We start from the raw sequence: 23,851 nt of genomic DNA on the forward strand, positions 1-23,851 counted from the left end.
AGCGGTAGTGGGCAGCCGGCGGCGTGCGTGCACACCCAAGACCCGGAAGTGTCTGGCACAGAGAGGCCGCCCTGCCGTAGTATATGTATGGTAGGTGGTCTGCAACTAGTTAACCACTTAAGGACCGGAAGGGTTTTCCCTTTAATGTAAGAAAGATAGGGGGCGCTAGATACCATAATATTCAAGTGCTCCAAAAAAAATATATATATATCTCCTGCATTGCCAAAAAAATGGAAATGTAAGAAAGCTAGGGGGCGCTAGATACCATACTATTCAAGTGCTCTAAATAAATATATCTCCTGTGTTACCAAAAAAATGAAAATCATAATATTGACAAATCATAGTTAGATTACACATTGAAGTGCCCACATTAGTGAAAACATATATAGTGATTGATTGTCCACATAAAAAAGTGATTGAAGTAGTTGAAGTGATATCTTTCAATATTATCCCAATCTTGTTGCTGTAAACAAAAAGTTTTCCATCACCAAAGAAACAAAAGAAAAGGAAAACACCTCGAAGTAGTAGATATCTGCTTACCAGATACCAATGACTCCTTTAGTTAAAAAGAGAGTCACTAGCGCTTGTGCAGGGTTGTGCCTGCTCACATGGATGGCCGGGCTGTGGTTGGTATTATAGGCATGGATCATTCCCGTCAGGCTCATTCAAGATAGGATAAGGATACATAGGAAACAAAAACAGTCTCCATAGCGTAAAACCATTTATTAAAAAAGTAAACAAATTAAAAAGCCAAATGGCCGCTTACATTGGTGGGTGCCTACCCGGCACTGGGGCTGCTTGCATGTCAGGGTGACTTCGCAGTCAGAAAAAGCCTTTCATGTCTCCTCCACGCTGGCGTGCGTTCCAGCTTACACAGGGGGGCAGCCAAAGGATCCGGATGTTGTTGGATGATAGGACATGTGACCACGTACCGCTCCGACGTATGTTTCGTAGTGAACGTCTTCACCAGGCCATTGATACGTCACTGCGTCGCTTTAACTGACAATTGCGTGGTCGTGCAATGCTGTACCCAAATAAAATTTATGTCCTTTTTTTCCCCACAAAGAGAGCTTTCTTTTGGTGGTATTTGATCACCTCTGCGTTTTTATTTTTTTGCGCTATAAACAAAAAAATAGCGCCAATTTTGAAAAAAAAAAGCAATATTTTTAACTTTTTGCTATAATAAATATCCCCCCCCCCCCCCCAAAAAAAATACAAAATTTCTTCCTCAGTTTAGGCCAATATATATTCTTCTACATATTTTTGGTAAAAAAAAGTGCAATAAGAGTATATTGATTGGTTTACGCATAAGTTTATATATTTATGTCATTTTTATTTATTTTTAAATTTTTTTTACCAGTAATGGCGGTGATCAGCGACAGACAGATCGGACACTTTTTTGGGACCAGTGACACTTATACAACGATCAGTGCTATAAAAATGTACTGATTACTATATAAATGGCACTGGCAGGGAAGGGGTAAGCACAAGGGGGCAATCAAGGGGTTAACTGTGTTCCCTGGGAGGTGTTTCTAACTGTGGGGGGAGTGGACTGACTGGAGGAGGAGAAAGATCGCTGTTTCTGATCACTAGGAACAGAAGATCACTCTCAGCTCCCCTGTCAGAATGGGGATCTGTTTGTTTACATTGACAGATCCCCATTCTGGCTCTACGTTGAGTGTTTGCGGGTGGCCAGCGGACATCGCGGCCACCGGCCACGCGCATCAGCGCCTTCCACGCGCCCACTGTATCTTTTGCACGAACCGACATACAGCTATGGCGATTCAGGCAATACAGCCAACCTGACGCAGTATGAGGGCAGCTGGTTGGCAAGTGGTTAAAGGTCTACAGCCTGTATTATCTGTTGATAGCAGCAGCTGTGCCCCAACATTCTCCTCTTAAATTTATTGTATTCTAAAGAAAAAACCTCTAAATTCTGTAGAAGGCTTTTAGTTACACATTTGGCCCAGTGAACTGCAAAATATGGCATTTGACATGCATGAATTAAGTTTCCGGGTCATTATTAATGCCAGATGGAGCAAGTGTCTACACTAATGGGTTGCTTCACTTGGTGCAAAGACTACAGTGAACTGAGTACAATTGCCCATATATAGTGCATATAGTAAATATGGGCAATGTCAATAATTACCATTTTTTCACCATCATCTATTAGACTCTAGGAAGATCTAATGCTTATTGTAATTATGCTATTACAACACATGTATTTTCACTTAACCCCGAGTATCCTCTCTGTACTGACACATGAACTTCTGAGGTCATAATCGGCTGGAACGGAACTGCAGTAAAGCAGAATTCCATGTGTTTAGCTCATATTTAAAGGGAAACTGACATTAATAAGCCATACGTTGTAATGTATTGTAGACTATTGTTCTGTGTTTTCTAAATTTACTTTTGCATTAATTCCATTCTTAGGAGATATAAAACTGCATGGAATATTTACTGCAAATATATTTACCCTTCTATAAGCTGCAGAACAAGGGTCCGTGTGACAGTACTGGCATTCTTATACCCCGTACACACAATCGAACATTCCGACAACAAAATCCTGGATTTATTTCAGACGGATGTTGGCTCAAACTTGTCTTGCATACACACGGTCACACAAATCTAGTCGGAAATTCTGAACGTCAAGAACGCGGTGACGTACGATGAGCCGAGAAAAATGAAGTTCAATAGCCAGTGCAGCTCTTCTGCTTGATTCCGAGCATGCGTGGAATTTTGTGCGTTGGAATTGTGTACACACGATTGGAATTTCCGACAACGGATTTTGTTGTCGGAAAATTTGAGAACCAGCTCTCAAATTTTTGTCAGAAATTCCGACAACAAAGGTCCGATGGAGCCTACACACGGTTGGAATTTCCGACAACAAGCTCCCATCGAACATTTGTTGTCGGAAATTCCGACCGTGTGTACACGAATTAGGATTCCCACTCCTATCTGCAGAATTGCATTTTGTGCACCGTGTTTCCTGTGCAATGACCAGCATTACCCATTTGTACACCTCCTCTTCCTCCTCTTCTTCATTCCTTAGTTGAATCTTCATGCTTGTTATAGCGTTGGTCCAGTCCTGGATCATCAGAGTGTACATCAGTCTCTTCCAGTCCCTGCGCTACAGGGGTGGAGTGTATGAGGAAGAAGCAGTACAAGGTGCCAATCAGTTAACATTCTAAAAAAACATGCTGATAGGAGGAGAAATCAAAGTGACAGAGAGACAAGCTCATCACTGTGCCGCTTTTCCTTATACTGTCCAGTAACAGACTGGGGGCAGGTCCTGGAAGACCTAGGCTCAGAGGTAGTGGAATGAGTGATGCTGTGCAAAAGACTGAGGACAGTTTGCAGTGGAAGAGAAATTCTGACAGGGAGAGTTCTGGAATAAAAAGTGAATATTGCAACAAAAGCTCCTTTTTATTTTATCTTTTAACGGACTATTAATTTGTATCTTGTTATTTTTGGCAGCAGTTTTGCTTTAACCACTTGCCCTCTGGAAGGTTTTACCCCCTTCATGACCAGGCCATGTTTTGCTACTCAGCACTGTGCTAATTTAATTGGCAATTAACTGACGACAGCAACACTTTACGCAAATTTTTTTTTTTTATGTAATTTTCTTCACACAAATAGAGCTTGCTTTTGGCGTTATTTGAGCACTACAGGTTTTTTTTTTTTTTAATTTCTTGCGCTATAACTGAAAAAAGACCCCCAAAAAAATATTTTTTTCTATCTGCTATAAAACATATCTAATAGAAAATGTAAAAAAATCGAATTTCTTCATGAATTTAGGCCAAAATGTATTCTGCTACATGTCTTTGGTAAAAAAAAAAAAAAAAATCCCAACAAGTTTATATTATTTGGTTTGCGTGAAAGTTATAGTTTACAAACTATCAGATACACTGTATACTGGGATGATTTTTATTTATTTATTTTTACTAGCAATTGCTGTGATCAGCGACTTATATTGGGACTGTGATAATGTTGCAGGCAATCTGACGCTAGCTGGGGGGTTCACTGACTGACCCTGACATCAAAAGTGATTCTAATACAGTGATCAGTGCTAACACTATAAACTGTCACTGTACCAACGACACTGGCTGGGAAGGGGTTAACATCTAGGGGCGATCAAGAGGGTTACCTGGCTGCCTAACAATGTGTAATATGTGTTGCTTTTACTAAGCGATCTTGTTTTTTTCCCCCTGCTTTTCAGGGAATAAAAATGACAGCAAGATTGCCTGTCAGTGTACAGAGCTCTGTGTTGTTTACAACACAGAGATCATCAGCCGGGACCCACTGATTGGCTTGTGCTGTAACAAATCACAGCACAGCCAGGGTGGCAGACGCAAACGCCTTACCCGGAAGCACCGATTACGTACCAGATACATGATCCAGCACACACCGTTCACCCTGCTGCAGTAGATGTACGTGGGGCGGTTGCTAAGCAGTTAGAAACAAATTTAAAGGGGTTGTAAAGTCTCAGCGTTTTTTACCTTAATGCATTCTAGGCATTGAGGTGAAAAACCTTCCGTGCTGCAGCAGCCCCCCCAGAGTCCCCCTTTTACTTACCTGAACCCAGTCTTTCCAGCGACGAGAACGAGCACAGCAGCTCCACCCGCTGTCTCAGGTCCTCATTGGATAGATTGATAGCATCTGGAGCCATTGGCTCTTGCTGCTGTCAATCAAATCCAGTGACACGGGGGGGGGGGGCCGAGTCCTGCTGTCTGTGTCAATGAACCCAGGAGCACTAGAGAGCGCGCCCTCATGAGTGCCCCCATGGAATGCGGCTCTCCGAGGGGGCACTCAAGAAGGAGGAGCCAGGAGCGCCGCTGGTGGGGCCCAGAAGAGTAGTATTGGGGGCCACTCTGTGCAAAACCCTTGCACAGAGCAGATTAAAAAAAAAGGTTATTTAAAAAAAAACAAAAACGAACCTTTAGTATCATTTAAAAAAAAAAAACAAAACAAAAAAACCCTGCACTTATAAAAAAAAACAAGAAACAACTTTCACTGTAAACACTCACCTTCGGCTCCTTTAACCCACTTGTGAGATCCACACCAGGCTGTCATCTGCCTAAGGACAGCTACGTGGACGAAACATGTAGAGGCGGGGCTTTGGCGCTGACGTCATCACACAGTTGCGCTCCCTTGGGTGGCATGCAGATCTGCTGCTAATATACAGGTCTTTCTGTAAGTACAATTCGCACAAACATTTTTTGGTATGTTGAGGTAATGTGCTATAGTTCCTCCATTCCACTTTTGCAGTACAACGGGGCTGGTGCTGGGGCTGGGAGTGGCACGAATTAGCATCCCATACTACTGATTTATGAGTGGTGGAAGAACTGAGGAGCTGGTGGTCCGTGCTGCAGTGTGACCTGGTGGATGTTGGGCTTATCCCACCCTCAAGCTCAGTTGACCATTTTATCATTTGTGGTCTGTGTCTGTGGTAAGCAGATTGAAGTTCATGTATGGTGGAGGAGCACAGGAATAAATAGGATTTTTCCTACAGCTTACCTGTAAAATTCTTTTCTTGGAGTACATCACAGGACACAGAGTTGGTTATTATAATAATAACTACTTGGGTTATACGCCACCTATAGGTGAATGGACACTGATAGATCAAACAGGAAGTCCTCCCCTATATAACCCCTCCTTCACAGGAAGAACATCAGTTTGGTAGCAAGCAATACATTCCCAAAAGAGGAACCTCTGTGTCCTGTGATGTACTCCAAGAAAGGGATTTTACAGGTAATCTGTAGGAAAAATCCTATTTTCTTTATCGTACATTACAGGACACAGAGCCAGTTATTATAACAACTACTTGGGACGTCCCAAAGCAATATCCTTGAGGGGAGGGGGACACCATCATAGAAACTGCTACCAGAGAAGGTCCTACTCTGCTATTTGTAATATGCTGAGGCCAAAGGCAGTATTCTTCTACGTGATTGACATCTACCTGGAAAAAATCCTGTAGATGTACAAACCAAAGACCAAATAGTGGTCTTGTACACCTGGGCCACTAACACGCGATGACGGATGGCCCAAGATACTCCCCCACACCTGGTGGAGAATCTCTCCCCAGAAAAAAAATGGGTTTTTGCCATTTAAACCATAGGCATCATTGATAAACTGGCCGATCCACTGCTAAATATTCAACCTGGATGCCGCCTGCCCTTCCTGGGCTCTTCTGGCAGCACAATGTTGGTTTACCGCTATGCAACCCCTTATGCAAGTATGCAGGTACCCAGGTATGCCATTATGTCAATACCTAGATATGCAAACATGCAGGTGTACAAGTATTACTGCAATTCCTGCATTTATGTAAGCAGTTCAAGGCCAATAAGCACATATGTATGTACCCTCAGGCAAACAAGCATATCTGCATGTAGTCCTAGGCCAGTGATGGCGAACCTTGGCACCCCAGATGTTTTGGAACTACATTTCCCATGATGCTCCACTACACTGCAGAGTGCATGAGCATCATGGGAATTGTAGTTCCAAAACATCTGGGGTGCCAAGGTTCGCCATCACTGTCCTAGGCAAATAAGCACATACTGTATGCATGCAGTCCTAGGCAAATAAGCACATATGTATGTAGTCTTAGGAAAATAAGCACATATGTATACAGCTTAATGTAAATAAACATATACAGTACAAATAAAAACATGCCAGCATGTGTTTAAGCAACATGCATCTATGGAAGCATGCGTTTAAGGAAGCATGTGCTTATGCAACTATGCATTTAGTCAAAACATGAAAGCGTGCGTCCCTGTAAAAACTCATTTATACAATACGTGCCCATGGAAACATGCATTTACGCAACCAGCAAGCATGCGTTTATGAAATGTGTTTATGCAACACACATCTATGCAGACATGTATAAACATGCATCTTTATGCAGACATGTAACTGTGCATTTCAGCAACCATGCGTTTTAGCTAGTTTGCAAGCATGCACCTGCTTAACTGCAGTTGGCCCCATACTAGGCCTGCAGGATTTAGCCAAGCTTATAAGCATCCAATGCAGCCTCTATGCAGTTTCAGAATAGCGAAAAATACCAAACGCACACTATACTGGAGACACAATCCCTTAAAGTGCTCCTATGCCCAATGTCTTTCCAAACGTGTATATTTAACCACTTGCCGACCGCCGCACGGCGATATATGTCAGCACAATGGCAGCGGTGGGCAAATGGGCGTACCTAGTGGGTGCGTGCCCACCGCATACATCGTGACCATGCCCGTGGGACCCGCGGACTCTATGTCCGCCGGTGTCCTGTGATCGTGTCACGGAGCCGCAGAACGAGGAGATGGCTATGTAAACAAGGCATTTCCCCGTTCTGCCTTGTGACATGACAGAGATCACCGCTCCCTGTCATCAGGAGCAGTGATCCCTGTCATGTGAGTGGTAGCCCATCCCCCCCCCCGTTAGAATCACGCCCTAGGACACACTTAACCCCCTGATCGCCCCCTAGTGTTTAACCCCTTCCCTGTCAGTGTCATTTACACAGTAATCAGTGCATTTTTTATAGCACTGATCGCTGTATAAACGACAATGGTCTCAAAATAGTCTCAGAAGTGTCCGATGTGTCCGCCATAATGTTGCAGTCACGATAAAAAAAAAATAAAATAATTCGCAGCTCGCCGCCATTACTAATAAAAAAAAATTAATAATAATAAAAATGCCATAAAACTAGGTTTACTGGTTTACTTATCCTTTAGGCCCCTTTCACACCGGTGGCTGTTCTGCTGCTGTTAAAAGCATGTTTCGTTATTTTGAAATTCAGAGAATCCTGGCACAGCGTTCACTTGCAGTTGTACATTGTGATTACGTGCAGCTGCGTTTAGCTGCATTGGAACATTCTTGTAATTTCTGATGTGCTTGCTGTTGTTTTTCTTTCTTTGTTTCCGCTGCTATCTGCAGGAGAAATAGTACACTGCGATTACCTGCAGTTATGTGCAGATAGCCGCACTAAATTGTTCCTGGACGCAGTCAACTTTTTTTTTTCTATCTGCACAAAACCGCATGTAATGAAACCGTTGCTAAATGCAGTGTGTGAATGGGGCCAAAGGAAAGAATTGTGTGCATTTAGCTGCAGTAGATAACTTCATCTGTCCGCAGCTAAAAGCACAATTCTATCCGCCCGTGTGAAAGGGGCCTTATACTGCAAGTTTGAAAGCCCGAGTCAGATACAGTGCCCCCTCTAGTGGTTAAACATAGAAATAAAAAATAATGCAACAAAATTATGCAATGATCGTAAAAAACAACGAACAAGCATTCAAAATTATGAGCAAGTCATATAAAATATATACTGTATCAAAATGTGTTCAGTGAAACTACACTAAGGGTCCTTTCACATGGGCGGTCCAATCAGGTCCACCTGTCAGTTTTTCAGGCGGACCTGATCGGACGCCCCATTCATCCCTATGGAGCGGCGGATGTCAGTGATGACATGTCCACTGACAAACCGCCGCTATCCGATCCAATCTTGTTTGCCAAATCCAGACGGATGGTGATCCTATCTTCCATCCGTCTGGAGGATTGGATAAGATTGGGTAAAAATGGACAGGCGGTCTGTTTTCACCCGATTTCTCCATGGGGACAGCAGGACTGTCAGTCTCCGCTCTGCACAGTGAGCGGATACGGACCTGTCACCCGCCTGTTCAGTGGGGATCAGCGTGCCCCCATGTCTGGGGAAAGCGATCGTGCCATCGGCCCACTCCCGCTGTATATTATACACAGTGGGAGATGATCAGCAGGTACCGTGGGGACTCAATGTCTGCCGACACCCGCCGATCCTTCTGTACAGTGGGAGAATGGCGGTCTGCCTATGTAAACAAGGCAGAACGCTGTTCTGTCAGTGCAGAAGGCATGGATCTTGTGTTCCTACAAAGCAGGTACATGGATTTATGCCTTACCCTAGTACAAGCACCTCCGTCACAGTAAGAAAACAACAGCTAGGCAAACAGTTAACACTTTGATCGCCCCTGATGTCTAACCCCTTCCCAGCCAGTGTCATTAGTACAATGGCAGTGCATATTTTTTAGCACTGATCACTGTATTAGTGTCACTGGTCCCCAAAAAGTGTCAAAAGTGTCAGTATCCAATTTGTCCGCCGCAGTCCTGCTATAAGTCGCTGATTACTTGTAAAAAATAAATAAATACAAATATCCCATAGTTTGTAGATGCTATAACTTTTGCGCAAACCAATCAATATACGCTTACTGGGATTTGTTTTTACCAAAAATATGTAGCAGAATACATATTGTCCTAAATTGATGAAGAAATTTGATTTTTAAAAAACATTTTTAATAGATGTTTAATAGTAGAAAGTAAAAAATACTGTTTCTTTTCTCTTCAAAATAGCGCAAAAAATAAAAACCACAGGAGGTGATCAAATACCACCAAAAAAAAGCTCTATTTGTGGGAAAAAAAGACATAAATGTTATTTGGGTGCAGCGTTGCACGGCCGCGCAATTGTCAGTTAACCACTTCAGACCCAAACCATTTGGCTGCCAAATGACCAGGTCACTTCTTGCGATTCGGCACTGCGTCGCTTTAACTGACAATTGCGCGGTCGTGCAACGTGGCTCCAAAACAAAATTGATGACCTTTTTTTTCCCACAAATAAAGCTTTCATTTGGTGGTATTTGATCACCTCTGCTGTTTTTATTTTTGGCGATATAAACAAAAATAGAGCGACAATTTTGAAAAAAAAACAATATTTTTTACTATAATAAATATCCACAAAAAAATATATAAAAATTTTTTTTAAACTTTTTTCCTCAGTTTAGGCCGATGCGTATTCTTCTACATATTTTTGATAAAAAAAAAAAAAAAGCGTTTATTGATTGGTTTGCGCAAAAGTTCTAGCGTGAACAAAATAGGGGATACTTTTATGGCATTTTTATTAATAATTTTTTTTTTTTTTTACTAGTAATGGTGGCGATCAGCGATTTTTGTCATGACTACGACATTATGGTGGACACATCGGACAATTTTGACACATTTTTGGGACCATTGGCATTAATATAGTGATCAATGCTATAAAATTGCATTGATTACTGTAAAAATGTCACTGGCAGTGAAGGGGTTGACCACTAGGGGGCAGGGAGGGGTTAAGTGTGTCCTAGGGAGTGATTCTAATTGGAGATGGGCTAGCAGTGACACGACACTGATCACTGCTCCCAATGAGAGGGAGCAGATGATCGGTGCCCTGTCACTAGGCAGAACGGGGAGATGCTGTGTTTACACTGGCATCTCCCCGTTCTTCAGCTCCATGACACGATTGCGGACATCCGGCGGAGTCCGCGGCCCCAGTCATGGAGCTCTCGGCAGGCGGCGCGCGCACGGCGGGAAATTCAAAGGGACGTACAGGTACGTTACTTTGCCCAGCCATGCCATTCTGCTGACGTATATCTACAGGAGGCGGTTGGCAAGCGGTTAAAGTAACGCAGTGCCTTATCACAAAAAATGGCCTGGTTATGGGGGGGACGGGACCTGGAAGCTGATTGATTCTATGCAGAGCTGCACCAGATTTTGCACCCTCCAGTTTTAGTAAATCAACCCACTACATTGTCTCTTTAATGTGCGATTCATACTCCATAATGAGTGAAAACAGGAGAAAAAAAAGGTTTTGTAAGACATTTTATTCTGGGAATGTGTACAAAGCTGCATTCATTTAAAGTAACATGCACAGATTCACTATTGCACATGCACAAATTACATAGCATCATGTTACTATGTCCATGTCCTACAGATCACATACAGCAAGTATTCCAAAATAATTTTACATTTAATTAAAACTCCATAACATTGTTCAAAAAATATTTTCCGGCTTTATGTTAAAAGCTCCTTTTAAACCTAAAATCTGGTCCCAATCCCTCTACCCCAAACAGCTATTTGTATAAAGTGCTTTTCTCTCATCTGCACCAAATAGTGACAGCTTACATTCTGATTGGTGGATTTAGGCTATATAATATTTATCACAAATAAAAAAAATGATACATTGATAAAAGACATTTGTGGCACAAGGGACACTACTGGAAATGTCCTATATTGAGCAGACGACAGGCATATGGTAGAAAGCTGGAGAAATAAATCAGATGGCGATGTTGTCTGCAATAACGAATCAGGTGTTCAATTTCACATTAAACAAGCCTTATGAGCTTTATTTCATTTAGAGATTTTAGGAGAACTGAAATGTAATGAGCCCCATAGCCTATTCCATTTTTGGCTTTACGTCACCTTCCAGCGACAGGAAATGACAATTGAAAGGAGAACACAAAAAATACAGCATATTTGTAACTATAAAACACATTCATTCTATTCACGGAAACACACTTCAAAATGACTGCTGGAATCTGATTGCTGTTGGTAAATACTCAGTTTTCCTTGAATCTTTTTTTCAGGCTTCCTGCCAAAGGAAGAACTGTTCTTGTTGTCCACTAACACCAATCAAATTATTCTCTTCATTTTCCTTCTACAGGTGAAAACTCTTTCAACAGACTGGACACACATACACAAACAACTAATTTTAGGCAACTGTGCCCAACTTTTGAACAATTAAACATGCAAACAACCGCCACTATCTAAAAAAAAACAAAAACAAATGGAAGCCACTGCCACACGTTGGTCATATAGCTGGAGGACTTCCATCTTTGTCCTCACAGCTCAACAGACACAGAACAGATTTTTTATTCTAACCCAGCACAGAAATACAAATCATTTCTGTTGATAACAGTACAGATTATTTTTGACCGATTTTAGCGAGAGTTGTATGTAGGAGGGCACAAAAGAAAAAAAATGGCTGCTCTAGAGAATTTGGCAATGTGTCATCAATATGGAAAAAAGTTTTAGTGCTTCCCAAAAATTAAATCCAGACATAACTCTAAAAAACATTAAAGGATTTAAAAGTAAGCTTAGTAGACTTCATCCTTATGCCACGTACACACGGTCGGATTTTCCGACGGGAAATGTTCGATGGGAGCTTATTGTCGGAAATTCCAACCCTGTGTAGGCTCCATCGGACATTTTCCGTCGGAATTTACGACAAACAAAATTTGAGATCTGGATCTCAAATTTTCCAACAACAAAATCTGTTGTCGGAAATTCTGATTGTGTGTACACAATTCCGACGCACAAAAATTCCACGCATGCTTGGAATCAAGCAGAAGAGCCGCACTGGCTATTGAACTTCATTTTGCTTGGCTCGTTGTATGTGTTGTACGTCACCGCGTTCTTGACGTTCGGAATTTTCGACAAGATTTGTGTGACCGTGTGTATGCAAGACAAGTTTGACATCCGTCGGAAAAAAAACATGGACTTTGTTGTCGGAATGTGCGATCGTGTGTACGCGGCATTAGAAAGGGGTTTTCCAAGATACAATATGGAAATTCCCTTTAGCTGGGCTCTATGCACACCAATGGTGCACAAGCTTGACTCAAACAGATCTAAGATAGAGGTCCTCTGCTGCTGGACACTGCTCACCGGATGGAGGCTCTTTCTATGTTTCAGTAGAAAACAGAGAAACTGTTGCAGAATAATTTCATGAAGTTACAAATGATAGTAGTGCAGTAGGTAGGTGTGATGGATGGTTTACAAATGATAGTAGTGCAGTAGGTAGGTGTGATGGATGGTTTACAAATGATAGTAGTGCAGTAGGTAGGTGTGATGTATGGTTTACAAATGATAGTAGTGCAGTAGGTAGGTGTGATGTATAGTTTACAAATGATAGTAGTGCAGTAGGTAGGTGTGATGTATAGTTTACAAAATGATAGTAGTGCAGTAGGTAGGTGTGATGGATGGTTTACAAATGATAGTAGTGCAGTAGGTAGGTGTGATGGATGGTTTACAAATGATAGTAGTGCAGTAGGTAGGTGTGATGGATGGTTTACAAATGATAGTAGTGCAGTAGGTAGGTGTGATGGATGGTTTACAAATGATAGTAGTGCAGTAGGTAGGTGTGATGTATAGTTTACAAATGATAGTAGTGCAGTAGGTAGGTGTGATGTATAGTTTACAAATGATAGTAGTGCAGTAGGTAGGTGTGATGGATAGTTTACAAATGATAGTAGTGCAGTAGGTAGGTGTGATGTATAGTTTACAAATGATAGTAGTGCAGTAGGTAGGTGTGATGAATAGTTTACAAATGATAGTAGTGCAGTAGGTAGGTGTGATGGATGGTTTACAAATGATAGTAGTGCAGTAGGTAGGTGTGATGGATGGTTTACACAGATCTTTAACAGGGAGAGAGCAGCCAAAACACAGCGGTACTATTATAGCACACTGACTCTGCTGTATAGAAATATCAAGCAACATTGTCAGCCCTGCCTTAGTTCTTCCCTTGGCCTACACGACCCTCCATAACATAAGGGGGAGGTATTCTGAAGTCCAGCAGGGGAGAACTAAGGCAGGACTGACAATCCTGCCTGATATTTCAGTGCAGCAAAGCAGTGTTGCTGGCTTAAGCCAGAGGTTAGGAGCTCACTGGATTTCTGGTGGGATCATCAGGTATTTTGTATGTACTTGCAGCACTAGGAAACAAAACATGAGGGATGTGCATGTATTAGAGGTATACAAAATAAATATTTTTGTTCCTGATTTTCCACTTTAAGCTCCTGAAATTCGCATCTCTGAGTTAATGTACACTTACTTTTCACACACACCTGCTCAGGCCTACAGTGTCAATGAGTAAATTTGGGCCCCTAAACCAGCAAATAGGACATACATTTATTCATACATTCAAGGTTTTCATCAACCCCCAGTTTTACTTTTCTTAAGGGACCTATTAAGTCCACTATAAAGGGGGCTTGCAATTCATTTTTGTTAAATGTGCAAAACAGACAAGCCTAACAGTCCCTCTAATTGTAAATTAGATTCCATTTAAAGAAGAACTCTGGGAATGCTAGATCCCTGGACCAGGGCACAGGCCATAATGATTTGACCTCATCTGAGATAGCTTTGCATGCAAGTTGCAGAGCCAGCAAACTTTTACTGCTTGTGCAGTGCTCTCCATTTAGCCAGAATTAGTTGTTGGCTCTACAGAAGTCTATACAGGATTTTCACAGCAACAGGCTAGCTGTAAATATGAGTGCAAGTAGCAGATGTGCGCCAGCTTGGGATAAAGATAACTAGGCTGCAATGCACATCGCTACCCTCATTGTGCCCAGATGTAGACGTCTGACTCATTCCGGAAGATCTTATTTAACTGGTAGACTTTGTCTTGACTACCGATTTTCCATCTGGACCTGTTTGTTACTCAAATCAAGTCCAAGTTAGGCTTAGGATATTTATACACCAAGGCTAATTAATTATTACAGAAATATACAAAAACTTGTAGCAGTCCTGATAGCATATGTAGCCAAATAATCATCCAAAGAACAAAAAGTACCAGAACTGATTGGCAGACTTGTAAAGTTTGGCTAAAGTTTTGGCCAATTCCCGTTTCCTGCTCATCTCTTGACTAGAGTTAAGTAAGAGTTACTCAAAGCCTAAGGGGAGACCACCTAACATACAATGAACTGTAAATTCGCACAGCAGGTGAAAAGAGGACTTCTAAGGATCCCATCTTTCCTGCACAGTTGATCAAAAGCTCTCATAGGTAGCTCTGTTTATCAGACTGGTCATATACCAACATGGACAGCATTATACTTCTCCAGCATTGACCCTCAACATTTAGCTGGGCCACACATGGGCTCATTTTTAATAAGATCTGAAAATGATTTAACATCTTGACATGAAAAGGATGATCTTTAGTGAACCAACAACAACAATTTGTGATCAGTTTATGTAACTTGTTGTTTTTAATTATCTGCACTGTCAACAGAGCCAGACATCTTAGATTACTTCTGGCTATTCATAACTTTATATACACACAACTGGCACCACATTGCATGCATTGACATGTCTCAAAAACTGCCTGCAGAGAATTGGACAATCGTTTTTATCGACATCCGCTAATAACAAGCTGTGTTACCTGTCCTGACTTCAAATGCATTTTTGGCTTCTTTGCACAACACAGGTAAATGCGTTCTGCACTAAAGCATGACATCATCAGTTACCATGTTAAATGCATGTTTAGGTACACTGCATGTATGTAGGTATGTGCTGCTAGTGTGACTGAGGCTTACTCTGCACTTGTTGTTTTGTAATGACAGGTTTGCTTTATTGAAGCTGTGCCACCCCGCTTTGTACATATTATGCTGTACAGAAGAGGGGGCACCTAGCTGATACCCTAGACACAGAAGAGGGGGCACTCAGCTGATACCCTAGACACAGAAGAGGGGGCACTCAGCTGATACCCTAGACACAGAAGAGGGGGCACTCAGCTGATACCCTAGACACAGAAGAGGGGGCACTCAGCTGATACCCTAGACACAGAAGGGGGGGAACCTAGCTGATACCCTAGACACAGAAGAGGGGGCACTCAGCTGATACCCTAGACACAGAAGAGGGGGCACTCAGATGATACCCTAGACACAGAAGAGGGGGAACCTAGCTGATACCCTAGACACAGAAGAGGGGGAACCTAGCTGCTACCCTAGACACAGAAGAGGGGGCACTCAGCTGATACCCTAGACACAGAAGAGGGGGAACCTAGCTGATACCCTAGACACAGAAGAAGGGGCACCTAGCTGATACCCTAGACACAGAAGAGGGGGCACTCAGCTGATACCCTAGACACAGAAGAGGGGGAACCTAGCTGATACCCTAGACACAGAAGAGGGGGCACTCAGCTGATACCCTAGACACAGAAGGGGGGGAACCTAGCTGATACCCTAGACACAGAAGAGGGGGCACCTAGCTGATACCCTAGACACAGAAGAGGGGGCACTCAGCTGATACCCTAGACACAGAAGAGGGGGCACTCAGATGATACCCTAGACACAGAAGAGGGGGCACTCAGATGATACCCTAGACACAGAAGAGGGGGAACCTAGCTGATACCCTAGACACAGAAGAGGGGGAACCTAGCTGCTACCCTAGACACAGAAGAGGGGGCACTCAGCTGATACCCTAGACACAGAAGAGGGGGAACCTAGCTGATACCCTAGACACAGAAGAGGGGGCACTCAGCTGATACCCTAGACACAGAAGAGGGGGAACCTAGCTGATACCCTAGACACAGAAGAAGGGGCACCTAGCTGATACCCTAGAGTACTGTGTCTTTAATCAAGCTTACATTCCGTCTGTTATAGGATTCTTAACTACAGCTCTAACGAATGCCTGTTGCTTAGAGCTTACAGACAAGAGAACTTGGGTAGCTTAGAATTGGAGTTCAGTAAAATGAAAACAGTACCACCTCCACCAATTATTTTTTGAGTGGTTTGTGCCATTCTGTAACAGGAAGCAAGGGAAGTGTTGCCATGTACAACCCTCTACCTGAATGGCTTGGCTATAGCATGCACCATACCCCAGGAATGCCAGCACACATGGTAGTATGACATGCATGGTCACTGGTTAATGTATTGTAAATGGCCTCAGTATTACTATTCACTGCTTGATCCATCACCACTCTCATATTAGCCTCGCTGCCTACACTATTAGCTTAGTTACTGATCTCCAGCTTCTATAATATATGCTGGCATCCTTGCTGTTTTCTTTGTGCCTAAATGTTGTTTCCATACTGGAATCAGCCTGGGTGATATGCCCTGAGCATATAACGTTAGTCACGTCAGACGTGATCTGCAGCTTAGGTTTTACATGTGGTACACATGAGCTATAAACTAGGCTCTATTTAAGCAGTACACAAATGGTGCTTTTTTATCTGCAGTCCACATTCCTGGCAGTCACACCCAATGCACAACATGGATGGCGCGTGGCTTACATAGCCAACATTGGTGATCACATACACCTTCATGCCTCCAGCATGCTCAGAGGTGGCTTCAAATGAGACGGTCCTCCTGCACCTGTTGCTCACACACCCCGGTGAAACACATCCCCCCAGCCTGTCCGTTACTGCCCTCATGGCTGGAGATCCGCTGCTCCGAGGAGTGCTGGGCCCAGATTTCCAGGGGTAGATCTTTAGGTAAAGGGCGCTCTTTGATATATGCCTCCAGCTGGCGTAAAAGATCTTTAGGTTTTCTCTTGGCAAATGTCTCAAGTTCTACAATAGAGAAAAATAGATGAAATGATAATGATGGTATTTTCTGTATGTACAGTCCTGGCCAAAAATATTGGCACCCCTGCATTTCTGTCAAATAATGCACCTCTTCACCCAGAAAAGTGTTGCAATAACAAATGTTTAGGCATTCTCGTGTTTATTTCTTTTTTTTGTATTGGTACGACACAAAAAAGTGGAGAAACAAACGGCCAAATCTGACACATTCCATGCAAAACTCCAAAAATTGACTGGACAAAATTATTGGCACCTTCTCAAAATGTAAGAAATAATTGCATTCCAAGTTTGTGATGCTCCCGTAATTTGTAATTAAGCTCACATGTATCAAGTAACAAGTGCTGACAATATAGAAATCACCCCGGCAACCAGTTCAAATGGTGAAAAACTGACTCAACCTTTCTGTTGTGTGTGTCTGTGTGCCACACAGAGCATGGAGAAGAGAAAGAGCAGCAAAGAATTGTCTGAGTATTTGAGAACAAAAATTGTGGAAAAGCATGGACAATCTCAAGGTTACAAGTTCATCTCTTAATGTTCCTGTGTCCACTGTGCATAACATTGCCAAGAAGTTTACAGCCCATGGCACTGTAGCTAATCTCCCTGGACGTGGACGAAAGAGAACAATTGATCAAAGATCGCAATGAAGGATTGTTCTAATGGTAAATAAAGAATCTCTATCAACTTCCAGACAAATTCAAGCTGACCTTCAGGTACAGGGTACAACTGTGTCAGGTCCCACTATATGTCGCCATTTGAATGAAAAGGGACGCTATGGTAGGAGACCCAGGAGGACCCCACTGCTCATACAAAAACATGAAAAAGCCAGATTGGAGTTTTGACAAAACTTACCTGAGGAAGCCAAAATCCTTTTGGGAGAATGTGCTGTGGACAGACGAAACAAAAAGACAGCTTTTTGGTAAAGCCCATCATTCTGCTGTTTTCAGAAAAAGAAATGAGGCTTTTAAAGAAAAGAATACAGTCAAACATGGTGGAGGTTCACTGATGCTTTGGGATTGCTTTGCTGCTGCTCCAGGCACTCGATATCTTGGTCGTGTGCATGACATTAGGAAATCTAAAGATTACCATTTTCTAGGGTGCAATATTGGGGACCAGTGTCGGAAAGTTGGGTCTCCATCAGAGGTCATGGGTCTTACAGTAGGACAATGACCCAAAGCACCCAGAAATAGTTTAGAACAAAGCACCGGAGAGTACTGAACTGGTCAGCAAGGAGTCCAGATCTAAATCTCATGGAGCACCTGTGGAGAAGTCTCAAAACAGCAGTTGGGAAAAGGAACCCTTCCAATCGAGAGACCTGGATCAGTTGGTGAAAGAAGAGTGGTCCAAAATTCCAGTAGAGAGGTGTAAGAAACTAATTGATGGTTATAGGAAGCGATTGATTTGAGTTATTTTTTTCCAAGAGGTATGCTACCAAATATTAAAAATTGAGGGTGTCAATAATTTTGTCCAGTCCATTTTTTGGAGTTTTGCATGGAATGTGTAAGGGTTGGCTTTTTGTTTCTCCACTTTTTTGTGTCATACCAATACAAACAAAAGAAATAAACATGAGAATGCCTAAACATTTGTAATTTCAACAATTTTCTTGGTGAAGTGGTGTGTTATCTGACAGAAATGCAGGGGTGTCAATATTATTGGCCATGACTGTAAGTTACATATACAGCAACGATATGGAGGATGAACATGTGTTACACCATTTACATAATCTGGCTTTTTATTTTGAGAACCTAATATACTGTAATATAGCCATACAGTGTTTTTTTGCAAGCAACAGGTTCTCTTGTAAGAACAACCTTCCACTTGGTAATACTCTCCTTTGCTTCACTACTCCATCAGAGTCAGAAGATGTAACTATGTGTAAGCTCCGTATCAGAGGTTACAAAGGATAAAATGACTTCCTCCCTATTCTCACTGTCCTAAAATAGTAATGGGTACATTTGGATAGGATGAAGGTCAGGGTAGGGGTTAATTTACCATGTGCCTACATTACATAGAACCCCAAAACATTATATTTTTTTTAGCAGAGACCCAAGAGAATAAAATGGCAGTCGTGAAAATTTTTTAGTGCGCACGGTATTTACACAGCAATTTTTCAAATGCTTTTTTTTTGAGGAAAAAAAAAAAACAGTTTCATGCTTTAAAAAAAAAAAAAAAAACAGTAAAGTTGGCCCAATTTTTTTTGCATAATGTGAAAGATGTTACAACGAGTAAATAAATACCCAACATGTCACTCTTCAAAATTGCACACGCTTGTGGAATGGCGCCAAACTTTGGTACTTAAAAATCCCCATAGGCGACGCTTTAAAATTTTTTTTACTGGTTACATGTTTTGAGTTACAGAGGTGGTCTAGGGCTAGAATTATTGCTCTCCTTCTAGCGTTCACGGTGATACCTCAAATATATGTGATTTGAACGACGTAACTTATGTAGAAGCGTTTGCTTCCGCGTGCAAGCACACGGGAACAGGGCCCTTTAAATTTTTTTTTTATTGTTAATTTTATTTTTCTAGTTTGACACTTTTTTTTGTATAACTTTTATTCCTATTACAAGGAATGTAAACATCTCTTGTAATAGGGATAAGCATGACAGGTCCTCTTTATAGTGAGATATGGGGTCAATAAGTCCCCACATCTCATCTCTAGGCTGGAAAGCCTGAAATCCCAAAAAAACAAAAAGAAAAAAACGATCTCAGCTTCGAATTCAGAGGCTGGGCGTGACGTTATAATATCGTGCCCGGCCTCCGAAGAACCATAGAGACTCCACCGGAAGTCAGCATCCGGGGCCGGCAGATCCCTTCTCCGGTTCGCCAATGGCAGCGGCGAGCCCGGAGAAGCACCGTAGGGTGGCAGGAAGGGGGGGGGGGGGGGCATTCCCTCTCGCCACCCGGAAGTACGATCAAGCAGCTGAACAGTAGGGAATCGCTGGCTGAAAAAGAAGATATCTGAATAATTTCTGTAACTGCAGACATCATTCAGATATCAACGCTCAAAGTCAAGGACGTCATATGACATGCGGCGGGCGAAAATCGCTTAAAGGATTAATGCTAACAGGGAGGATAGGGTGAGGAGTTATGTGTTCATTTTCAGAAATATTTTACAACTTATCTTAAAGTCCAATAGATCACTTAAGGCTGGGCCCCTTTTGCAGGTATAGCTATATAAAACATTAAAAATAGGTGGCTATACTGTTTAAAATCAGTCTCATCCTGCTCTGCACATGCTCAGTTGCTCTCTATTATTGGCACTGTGCGCAAAACCAGAGCCACTAGAGGCCAATCAGCTGACAGCTTTAAGATTTATTGCTCCTGAATCGGGAAGAAAGCAACAGGAATGACACAGACTATGCTGAGGGAACATAGATAAGGGAGGGAGAAAAGAAAAGCAGGAAAGGGAGCAGAGACAGGACAAACTCTGCTGCCAGGGAGATACAAAAGGGTTAATCGTACAAGGAGAGTGTATCATCTTATCTCCCTAATAGGGTCTCCTTTCACTGTCAGACTTCCTGTCTAACTGAGCCAAGATATACAATCAAGGCTGGAAATGCACACATTTTAATTACAGAAAGTAACATACTTTTTGATACCAAGGAGATTGCTCTGGGTTTCAACAAAATGGCGGCCTCCAGCAAGAAGAACAAGGAGCAATGCTGAAGGCAATTTACAGCACACATTTTGGTAGCATAATTATTAATGTGGAATGTAAGTTCTTTTGTTAAAGAATAATAATTCTTAAACGGTTATGGGTAAACTTCCACTTTTCATCTCTTAAGGAATAATGTCTAGGGCTGACTTAAAACAGAATTATACTCACCTCGGCTCTAGCGATGCAGCATTCCTGAGCTCCCTGCCCGGCCGCTGACATCTTCCAGGTTTCGATTGCCGGCTGCTTTCATTGGCCGGGCGGGGATGACGTCACTCCTGCCCATGCACTTGCTGCCCAATACATTCCACACACTTTCAGGTGCCATTGTAACAAGAAAGTCAATGTTATTCACTTTACCGCTCAGTGTTCATAATAATAATAATAATGTTATGGATGATAAGTGTATATTTTTCTGTAGACACTTACAAACTACACAGACATGTACCCCATCACAGAAAATACAGTACAATAAAACTCTCGTCACCTTTGAGGATGAAGCCGGAGTCACTGATGGTTTTGTTCTGTGTCTTCCACACATGGTAGAGGTGGTAGAAAATGGCCACATAGAGATCATTCAGTACAGCAAAGACTTGTTGTCTCCGGTTGCACTCCCTGTAAAATTAATTTCAGATATTCATACATACAAGTATAGAATGTGCCACACACAGTATCTCACAAAAGTGAGTACACCCCTCACATTTTTGTAAATATTTTATTACATCTTTTCATGTCACAACACTGAGGAAATGACATTTTGCTACAATGTAAAGTAGTGAGTGTACAGCTTGTATAACAGTGTAAATTTGCTGTCCCTTCAAAATAACTCAACACACAGCCATTAATGTCTAAACCACTGGCAACAAAAGTGAGTACACCTCTAAGTGAAAATGTCCAAATTGGGCCCAATTAGCCATTTTCCCTCCCCAGGGTCATGTGACTCGGTGTTACAAGGTTTCAGGTGTGAATGGGGAGCAGGTGTGTTAAATTTGGTGTTATCGCTCTCACTCTCTCATAATAACTGGAAGTTCACTGGAAATTTAACATGGCACCTCATGGTAAAGAACTCTCTGAGGATCTGAAAAAAAGAATTGTTGCTTTACATAAAGATGGCTTAGGCTATAAGAAGATTGCCAAGACCATACAGCGGTTTAACAGGACAGGTTCCACTCAGAACAGGCCTCACCATGGTCGACCAAAGAAGTTGAGTGCATGTGCTCAGCATCATATCCAGAGGTTGTCTTTAGGAAATAGACGTATGAGTGATGCCAGCATTGTTGCAGAGGTTGAAGGGGTGGGGGGGTCAGCCTGTCAATGCTCAGACCATACGCCTCACACTGCATCAAATTGGTCTGCATGGCTGTCATCCCAGAAGGAAGCCTCTTCTAAAGATGATGCACAAGAAAGCCCGCAAACAGTTTGCTGAAGACAAGCAGACTAAGGACATGGATTATTGGAACCATGTCCTGTGGTCTGATGAGACCAAGATAAACTTATTTGGTTCAGATGGTGTCAAGCGTGTGTGGCAGCAACCAGGTGAGGAGTACAAAAAAAGTGTGTCTTGCCTACAGTCAAGCATGGTGGTGGGAGTGTCAGGGTGTGGGGCTGCATGAGTGCTGCAGGCACTGGTGAGCTACAGTTAACAACCCCAAACACACCTCCAAGATGACCACTGCCTTGCTAAAGAAGCTGAGGGTAAAGGTGATGGACTGGTCAAGCATGTCTCCAGACCTAAACCCTATTGAGCATCTGTGGGGCATCCTCAAATGGAAGGTGGAGGAGCACAAGGTCTCTAACATCCACCAGCTCTGTGATGTCATCATGGAGGAGTGGAAGAGGACTCCAGTGGCAACCTGTGAAGCTCTGGTGAACTCCATGCCCAAGAGGGTTAAGCAGTGCTGGAAAATAATGGTGGCCATACAAAATATTAACACTTTGGGCCCAATTTGGACATTTTCTCTTAGGGGTGTACTCACTTTTGTTGCCAGCGGTTTAGACAGTAATGGCTGTGTGTTTAGTTATTTTGAGGGGACAGAAAATTTACACTGTTATACAAGCTGTACACTCACTACTTTACATTGTAGCAAAGTGTCATTTCTTCAGTGTTGTCACATGAAAAGATATAATAAAATATTTACAAAAATGTAAATATAAAAGACATGGTTTGAGGAGTTTGGTGTGGAGGAACTCGAATGGCCTGACTCCAACCCTGTTAAACACCTTTGGGATGTTTTGGAACGTCAATTGTGAGCCAGGTCTTCTCTCGCAACATCAGTACCTGACCTCACAACTGCTCTTTTGGCTGAATGGACACACATTTTTACAGATACACTCAAAAACATTACCAAATGGCCAAAGGCTGTTATAGCTGCATAAGGGGATGGGGGAAAGTTGGGGAGACTCCTTAATAATGCCAATAGTTTTGGAAGGGGGTCCCCACAAGCCCATGAACTGTATAAAGCCCCATTCATACTTGTGAATGGGACCGACACTGATTACATGCGAGAACCCCAATGGGGGTTCCCGGTGAATAGCTGTATGAGGCAGCCTCATTGAAAGCAATGGGAGGCTGCCGGCTTCTGCAGCTAATTGCAGCCACTTGCGTGTAATCGCTCATGGAGTGATCACCTGCGGGTAATCAGCCCTGGAAGCAGACTGTCTGTGTCCAGGGCCAAGCACTCACAGGTGATCACTCCAACATGCGAATGGTCACAATTAGCAGTGGGAGCCAGCAGCCTTCCATTGCTTTCAATAGGTCTGCCTCTCGCAGCTAACCGCCGAAGTTCGCGCATGTAATTGGTGACCGCTCCATCCGCAAGTGTGAATGAAGCCTGATGCACCCATATAAACCTGCTCACCTTGACACCCGCTCCTCTCTCAGGGTCTGTATACATATCCTGGTGATGTTTATGGACATTATACAGAAGGGAAAATTCTGGACAAGAGAGACAAGAGAGTTACACAAATAAGAATCATGTAGTACTAATGCACATTGTGTATTATCATTTTCTACATGATGCAAACATGAGGTGACAGTTGGCCAATCTGCTGTTTTTCTTACCATATGATCTGATAT

The 23,851-nt window shown here is 42.5% G+C and overlaps 1 protein-coding gene across 1 annotated transcript in view; it reads right to left on the minus strand.

Moving 5' to 3' along the window:
• Positions 1-10,633: 10,633 nt before the first annotated feature.
• ELMOD3 (ELMO domain containing 3) overlaps positions 10,634-23,851 on the minus strand; it is a 46,190-nt gene continuing 32,972 nt past the window's right edge. The window contains exons 11-13 of the mRNA XM_073622193.1: positions 23,634-23,710; positions 21,263-21,390; positions 10,634-17,110 (exon numbers count right to left, since the gene is read on the minus strand). Coding sequence (XP_073478294.1) covers positions 16,890-17,110; positions 21,263-21,390; positions 23,634-23,710 — 426 coding nt within the window. The 3' untranslated portion in view covers positions 10,634-16,889. The remainder of the gene's footprint in view (positions 17,111-21,262; positions 21,391-23,633; positions 23,711-23,851) is intronic.

This window comes from Aquarana catesbeiana, linkage group LG03 (genome assembly GCF_042186555.1).
Source record: "Aquarana catesbeiana isolate 2022-GZ linkage group LG03, ASM4218655v1, whole genome shotgun sequence".
Lineage (NCBI taxonomy): Eukaryota > Metazoa > Chordata > Amphibia > Anura > Ranidae > Aquarana > Aquarana catesbeiana.